The sequence below is a fragment of the Crotalus tigris genome, unplaced genomic scaffold (assembly GCF_016545835.1).
Source record: "Crotalus tigris isolate CLP2741 ecotype Arizona unplaced genomic scaffold, ASM1654583v1 scf7180000018777.2418813, whole genome shotgun sequence".
Lineage (NCBI taxonomy): Eukaryota > Metazoa > Chordata > Lepidosauria > Squamata > Viperidae > Crotalus > Crotalus tigris.
In genome coordinates, this window is record NW_024097195.1 from 151,249 (window position 1) to 159,640 (window position 8,392).

An 8,392-nucleotide genomic window follows, 5' to 3' on the forward strand; every position below is an offset into this window, starting at 1 on the left:
ACCATTTTGTTGTTATAAAATTAGATGCTATGGCAGCAAATCATGGAAAAATGCTAGTATTAGAACTGAATGTAGACACTGGGCTTTAAATTAGATTCACATTTTAACTGGTATCTTTAAACAAATAATTTTCACTTAGGATTTTTCACTTTTTCCATTATTGAATATTAAGGTAGCTTCCTTGTGGTTTGCAGATACTCCAGATTATGGTGGACAGTCAAGTTTTCTTGGGATTTTATGCTTCTAATATCCAGATCTTGAAGCAGTTTAATTGCTAAAGTTTCCAGTGGGTTAGTCTTATCCTGAGGAATTCAGTTTCCTGAAATAATATGACCAAAGTATGTGTAATTTCCATAGCATGTAGCAGAATGGATCTCAGAGTACCATCTGAAGTATCTGTTTAAATCAGACATGTCAAACACAAGGCCCGGGGGCCAGATGTGGCCCCCGAAGTAGTTTCATATGGCCCGCGAAGCCATCCTGGAAAAAGTGAGGGAATGGCCCCCACTGCCTTGGACCTGGCCCAGGCCAGCCAGGAGCCAATGTACAATTTTATGGTGGCCATCTATGCTGAAACACATTCAGCCTTAGCTCCACAAGGCCGTCTAGAAACAGCAAAGAACCAGCCCCTGCTGTGTCAGCCCCGCCCCTGGGTGAATGCTGGGGAGGTGTCACCCTTTGTGAGGAATGAAGAAATGGACCATGCCTTGGCGCTTGCCCTGGTCCCACCCCTTTCTGCCAGAGAACCTCAGTTCTGTCCCACTTCTGCCCAGGCCCCCACAGGCACCCTTGACACGAACGATGTGGAACTGGCCATGCCCACCCAATAGGCCACACCCACTCTATCCACGCCCACCCAGTAGGCTGCACCCACCCTGGCCACATCCACCTGGCCCTCCCGAGGGCAACCACAATGCTGATGCAGCCCTCAATGAAATTGAATTTGACACTCCTGGTTTAAATGAAACAATTGAGTAGAGAACACTTCCCTTCACTTTTCAAAAACAAACCAAATCAATCCAAATTCATGGAGTATATAGGAGCTATGAGTTCAGCAAAACTTGTAATGAAGAACCTATAATTTTTATCTAGCGCTCCTGATTGTGCTTCTTCACAGGGCTAACACAAACTTGGACAGCCACTTCTCAAAATTGATTTAGATGATGTTTGTTCTGGGCAAGGTGTTGGATTAAATAGTCTGTAATATCTATGAAACTCATATGTTCTTGATTCTATCACTTCCTTTCTATTTATCTTTGCCTTTGGTTTTGCTATTTGAATCTGGGACTTCACATTTGAATTCTTTTCCTGTCTGTCTTTTGTATCTTTTCAAGAACTTTGACATAACTCCAATGGCTTTCCTGCTTAGCACAATCGATTGGGACAGCATATATCACAAGGGCCACGTTGGGGAAAGGTACTCTAACTGCACTATTATTATTTTGCTAATAATATTCCTGTTACAATATATAAAGAGGTCCTGTCATGTTTTTTCGCAGCCTTTTTTTTTTTACTGGTAATTTGCATGACAGCAGTAATGTTCATGGTGTTCTTTTTACAAGGTTTGTCTTGATGTCTGGTTCTAAGTTCATGCTCTTTCACTAGGATTAAAAATAATGTCAGCTGTCTAATCCCCTGTAAATCCTTCAGGTGTCAGTTACTTCTGATTTTGTATAAAAAGGACGTTGGAGTCTTTCTGCATTCAACAACTAATTCCAGCAGCTAATTCCAGCAAGTCTAGGACAGGTACTTTTTCATCAGATTCTTAATTTATATTGTATAGCAAATGACAAACTCTTTATAAAAGCGCATGCTTTTTAAATTTACTAGTAGTAATATTTCTGCCTCATTTAATTGTTTTCTTTTTTTAAAAAATCATTTTAGGAATAAAAAGGATGTTCATCTATTGCTATTTTTAATTATTCAGGTGTTAAATGATCTTCTCTTTCCTACATATAAGCACAGTACTGTATGGATTCTTCTTGTGTAACTGTAATTCTAAAATAATTTTCCTGTTCGGACATAGTAATCGACTATGTCTAGAGATCTGTGGAAATGTGCACCCCTCTGTTTAAATGTTCCTAAATTCTTGGATTTGAATTACAGGATGAAGGCAACCACTTTCTATGTTATCTTATTTTCCTGCTGGAAAATGATTTATTGTAATTCCTGTGAACTATCTAATATTACAATAGCTGTGGAGAAGGAAGAATGTGGCTTTTGCATCCTGGTGAATGCAACTTGGTGCTCTGGGTACTGCTTAACGAGGGTAAGGATCCAGGAAGATTGGGGGGGGAGCTAAAAAGAAGTAAAGTATTTCCAAAACACTTTAGGTACAAGCCATAATTCACAATTCTGACAGATATTTCAGTCAAGTTCAGAAACATAACTGCTGTAACTATTAAATGACAAGTCATATGATTTTAAGATGCATGCAAAACTAGTCCAGTGTAAAATCCTTTTGAATAGATATCTCCACAGAGCAATTCTATGCATTTTATTTGGAAAGAATGCCATTTCAAACATGGACAAAATTGCCACTTCATATGTCATACCTTAACCCAAGTTCCTGGAAATAATTTTCATTAAATCAGTAAGGTTTAATGTCGAAATAAAAATTCTAACAGCCAAGAGTCTAGACTAGAGAGATATTCCTTGTTTGTATAGTTCTGAATGATGTGGCATTTTTAACTGATCTCCTAGTGTAAGAATGCTTCTGGGCTCCTAACTCCTCATTGAAGATATATTTTATGAAACAGAAGATAAAAATAATATTTATATATTTATCAGATGCAAATACAAGTATATTTCTTATATGAGGCAAGTGATGGAGATCAGCAGTTTCCTGAATTCTGTTGATTTACTTGCATAAACTCCAAGGAAATGTAGATTCTACATGGAATAAACAAATAATTTTTTTGAGAAATACTTTTATTTCTCTTATTTTTGTCATTATTTTAACTGTAGTTCAATTTCAAGAGTTGCATGTTTTCCCACATTGCAAATTGCATACCGCATTGCCTCTTAGATACAGAACTGTAGCAAACAGCCTTGTAAAAAATATTTTTATTTATCGCAGACCCTAAAATGTGACTTAGATCTGATTTAACAAATTGTTAAATATTATGTTCCATAATATGATAAAGTTGCTTAATATTGGGTTTAGATCTATTCCTACTAATAACAACATGTTGGCATTTACTACTTCAGAAAAGCCATTTAGGTTTAACATTTATTTTGTTTTCTCCCACAATTAGGATCGAGCTAATATAATCCTTCCACAAAAACATGTCCAGAATGTCTGCACATTCACGTCAATTGTATATGAGACTGTAAAGATCCCAGGATGTGCTGGTCATGCGGAATCCTTTTATTCCTACCCAGTTGCTACAGGATGTCACTGCAACACCTGCGACACAGACATTACTGACTGCACCCGGAGAGGCTTGGAGCCAAATTATTGCTCCTATGGCCAGCATCAGATCATGGAGTGAGGTTTCATAATGTTCTTTGTAATGCTTGCTTTGTAAAAACATTGTCAACAACAAAACTGTGTAAAGAATATATCAGAAGCCAGCATAAAGGCATAAAGCCAGCCCATCCGCTTTATATCCAAGTTGCATTCCTCTTCAATATCCTGGCCGGGGAACTTCAGTGTTATATCTGACACTGCAATGTTTAATGACCTTTAAAGCTCACATCCTCCAAATTTATGCAGAACCATCTTTCCTCCAGCTCTGATTTTTTTTCTCCCACTTCCATTATCAGCTGAGTATTCCCTTTATTTCTCTGCTGAATGTCAGTATTGCCATGCTTACTGTACATTTCATATTAGTCTCCTGCTTATTATTACTGTCTACATGAAGAACCTAGTCTTCAGTTTCGTGATGAGATAGCACGCAGCTTTGATTTCATTAGGATTCAGCTATATGTAATGTGTAGCAGGGCTTGGAAGGTTGTTTAGATAGTGGATAGATTAGATTTACTGATTTCTAAATTGCAGTAGATCAGCAATTATTTAGCAATAGCGGCAACAAAGACTGCCACATTATAGCTTTCCTCCCTGAGATTTTTACTGTTGAATAAAGAAAGCATAGCATAATCACAGTAGATTTTGGGGTGGAACAATAGTTCTGGTGCTCTGAACAAATCCCTGAATTTGCAATTCTTTTGTACTAAGCTTCTGTGAATTTTGGGCGTCTAGTTAAAAAGAAAAACACTAGTCAAATGTTGTTTACTGTTCCTATAGCTTAAATATTGTATTGTGAGTTTCCATGTATTGAAGAGTGTATTTTTAGTATGGTGCATTTCCTAACACCCCACCCCCCGCATCCCTCCAAAGACCTGGAATAATAATGAAGTAGATTTTCAGAGCAAGTGCAACTATCTGGTTAGGTAGTTGCATTAAGTTGTAAGAGGACTCGGTATGAAATATTCAATTAAAAATGTCCATTGATTTGTTTCAGACACTTGGTCCATCCAAAATGGACCAAGCCTCATTTATATCCTATTCAACGTATATTTAGATCTGTCTCTGTAAATAAATATTTCTTTGAAATAATAAACATTTTATTTTGTTGCACTTAACTGATGAGATTCTTGAAAAAAAAATGTGAAAGCCAATGGCAAAACCTCCGAGCGTGCATTTCTAAATCAATTTTCTCATGCTGTTGAAATCTAACAAACAGTTTCTATAACGTCAAAGCATGTTCATCCCCAGCTTGCCCCTTTCCTGTGTCTACTTTTGTATGGTGAATGCCAACCTGTCATGACATAAATTGACATCTGATAGATCAGTCTCTTCTGCCTGGGGCTCTGTGTTTTTTTATGACTTTCTATAGAAAATCACAGAGTATGTGTTCTTACAGTTACAGATCAAAAATTCCTAGGACATTCTAGGGATAAATTAATTATTTGGGTTTTTCCTCCCAAGCTCAGAAAAAAGCTCCAGTCTTAAAAAAATGAAATCTGGTTTCATGACCTTGCCAACTTCTCTTACAAATGCATCAGAAATGTGAAAAGGCAGTGATTTTTAAATTTATTTTTTGTATTAATGCAATTTAGAGTCTACACAACTATAAATGACTCTGGGCAGCTTACGCTACACAAAAAGCAAAAAGAATAAAAATGAGGAGACAGTACATGCATCCAGAAGACAAACTTTCTACAACAACATCAAGTCCAACAAGGCTCAAGCACCTTTCTGCACTAAGGCCTGGGAGAACAGCCACATTTACATGACTTTCTGACTGTCATCAGGATGGGAACTGTAGAGCTCATAGGGGTGGGGGGGAGGAGACGATGTACACAGAGATGTCACGATAGATGTCACCATGTGATTAAAGGGATCCAAAGCACATGCCTGATTTCACTGGACAAGCAGAAACATCTGGAGAAGGTGGTCACTTAAATGACCCAAAGTATTCAAGGAAGGCCTTTATAAATGTTAACTAGCACTTTGAATGGTAAGAGCCCTGGTAGTGCAGTAGTTAGAATGCAGCATTGCAGGCAAATGTAGTTTGATCCTGACCAGCTCAAAGCTAACTCAGCCTTCCATCCTTTTGAGGTCAGTAAAATGAGGATCCAGATTGTTGGGGGCAATATGCTGACATTACAAACCAACCAGAGAGTGCTATAAAAGCAAAGCACTGCCAGATAATATATAAGTCTAAGTGCTAGTGCTAGTGCTACTCAGAAGTCAACAATGCACTCATGAAGCAGTGAGGTCACATAGGGATATCATGGCTTGCTTATCATTGCCTGCACTGCTGTGTTATGGACCAGCTGTAATTTCCACATTGCAGTAATCCATTCATGAAATGAGTAGGTTGTGAGTAATTCTCTGAAGGGCCTCCATATCCTGGAATAGGCACAATAGATGAATCTGTAGGAAGGCTATCTTGGCTGCATTTACCATTTGCTCTTTGAGCAGCAATTGTGAATCAATACAGCCAACAACCAGAAAGTGATTTCACTAAAGTCACTCATCCAGTACCAAATCAATCACAACAGTCGCAAGACACACAAAACAGATTCAAAATGCATCCACGGATAATGATCAGGTCTTCAGTGACTTGGGATAGGTCTATAATTACCCTGGTGGCCATGAATTTCTAAGATGCTCCAGGTTCAATGTTATCTGGTAGAAGGTTGAAATGCTCAAGGACTCTCAGCCTTGAGGTTTCCATAACTGATGGAATCCAACAGGTTGTACAGGAATGACGCAGTGCAGTAGGGAGAGTAATACAAAAGTAGTCATTCCAATATTCCCTAGAACCCATCTTCAATTAGAGCAACTCACATCCAATTATCTGCAGTGCATAGTCTCCGAAGGCCTTCATTGACTCCCAGATAACAATAACCAATATATTCCACTACCTTAGATTCTCAGTTGATCCCAAGCCTGAAACTTGGACACACACATTTCTGATGGAGGAACTCATACAAGTTTACCTTTGGTTATTCATGCCGTGTCCCATTTGGAAACGTGGTAAAAGTCAGTCAAAGTTCTATAGCCTTGTGCCATGCTTCCAATACAGAAAATAAAATCCTGATTCCAAAAATTAAAACATCTTCTTTCCATTGTTTATAATGGAAAATAAACACATAAAAAGTAGCTTTTCTATGAATATTTACCTCCCAAAAGAAGAAAAAGAAAAGAAAAAGAACAATGTATAACATTAGATAAATAACAGTATATAAAGAGCAAATATTGCAAGAATAAATATATATATATATGAAAAAGAAGCTACAAAACAATAGACAAACTTAAGCATTGCAACTGCATTGTATAGTCAAAAGGAGACTAAAACGAAAGACATTTTTGCAAAATATGTGCACATATTTATATGTAGAAATCCACATTTGAAAATAATTGTGTGATGTTAAATTGAAATGCAAACAAATGCCATGCATAACATCACAAAGGGGATTATAATCCATATGACCTGAATACATATTCTGTGTGCTGTCCTGGTGTACGTTGGGTAGTTAACATAGTTGCAAACCACTTGATCTGAATGCAAATGTCCCAGATTCAATCTTTGTTGTCTCCATGTAAAGCTGGAAATGTTCTGCCTGATACTAATTAAACTGATGTAGAGCAGGCAAGAGAACAAGGAATGCATGGTTTCATGCAATGGTTTGCTATGTACTTATGTTCCTAACTGCTGCTATGCAATGCCTTTGGTCTGCTTTCTCAGTTCATATGTATCTAAGCTGGCCATGGATTGGACAACTTTTGGTCAAAGGACTGTCCTTGTATTTGAAAATGCAAGGATTTATATTGTAATTCTTATGAATAAAAGTAATTTTAAAAATGATGTTTACTGTGATCAGGTACATCAACATATTCCTGTTAATGTTATTTCTTCCTGTTTACAACCCCGTTCCATTCTCCAGGAAAGCATAGCTCACTTGTGAATGGCAATCAAAAGAGCAGGTTCCAGGGATTCCACTAAAAAAAGGAATGGCACTTTCCATTGTTACTCCAGAACATGGGGAGAGACTGACAGCATCACCCATTTTATTTGCTTCTGGAAAGAAACCAAAAATATATCCATAGTGGAGAACTTAATCATTTATTTGACCCACCATGGCAGTGTTATTGTAAGACGTAATAACATTAACCATATTACCAGGGTAATTATCCTCCAGTCTTACATATGACATCACCTGCTAGCAATGTGCCTCCACTCCCTTCCTCATTATTTAATTTTTGTCCCACGATATATTCAAGAGAAGGTGGGTGTGTAGAGTATTAACTATTACACATGTTCCCTTCTAAGAGCTTGGCTGTCATTAGATTATCCAATTCAGTCTGTTGTCTGTGGGTGTTTCATCCTCTTTTTCATTTCTTGCCCAGGCGACTTGGCCTTGATTTTATAGCTGGCTCAGACAATGATGATTAATGCTCTCCAGACACCTGGATGAGAACCTCATGTATCAGTCATAACATGCCTAATTAAATTGTTGGCTTAATCCTAACCTCCTTCAATACAGAGAATTTCACATCAGACAACCTTCATTTGATTCTCCTTCCCACATTGCAAGAATGGATGGGATTAGTAGTTTTTTTTAAATAGTGAAAGGTGAGCTTCCATCTGCTCAGTTCTGAACTACCAGTTTATTCACAAGGTCTTATTACAAACAGTTGGGGAAAACCTGTTTTCTTATCATTCTATTTCAATTGACTCAGATATTACAATGATATATTTTGCCCTTTTCCATAATGCATCTTATGCATAAAAGGTACCCACAAAATTCACAAGATTTCCATAAATTGCCATTCATAAGAGGTGTTACAAAGTTAATCCAATACAAGATTGGGGAGGGGGAGGAAAGAAGCAAATAAATGGAAGATTAGATTGCAGAATTTTTCCTTTTCTGCAGT

The 8,392-nt window shown here is 37.5% G+C and overlaps 1 protein-coding gene across 1 annotated transcript; it reads left to right on the forward strand.

The window, feature by feature from the left end:
* Window positions 1-1,336: 1,336 nt before the first annotated feature.
* FSHB (follicle stimulating hormone subunit beta) lies at window positions 1,337-4,501 on the forward strand. Its single transcript, XM_039355985.1, has 4 exons — window positions 1,337-1,417; window positions 1,651-1,746; window positions 2,107-2,269; window positions 3,258-4,501. The coding sequence occupies exons 3-4, from the start codon at window positions 2,108-2,110 to the stop codon at window positions 3,492-3,494; spliced, it is 399 nt and encodes a 132-aa protein (XP_039211919.1). The 5' UTR covers window positions 1,337-1,417; window positions 1,651-1,746; window position 2,107; the 3' UTR covers window positions 3,495-4,501.
* The last annotated feature ends 3,891 nt before the right edge of the window (window positions 4,502-8,392 follow it).

Coding starts and splice junctions, on each gene's coding strand:
- FSHB (XM_039355985.1), top strand. CDS start 2,108: ATGAAGGCAACCACTTTCTATGTTATCTTATTTTCCTGCTGGAAAATG. Junction 2,270..3,257: donor CTGGGTACTGCTTAACGAGG/GTAAGGATCCAG, acceptor TCCCACAATTAG/GATCGAGCTAATATAATCCT.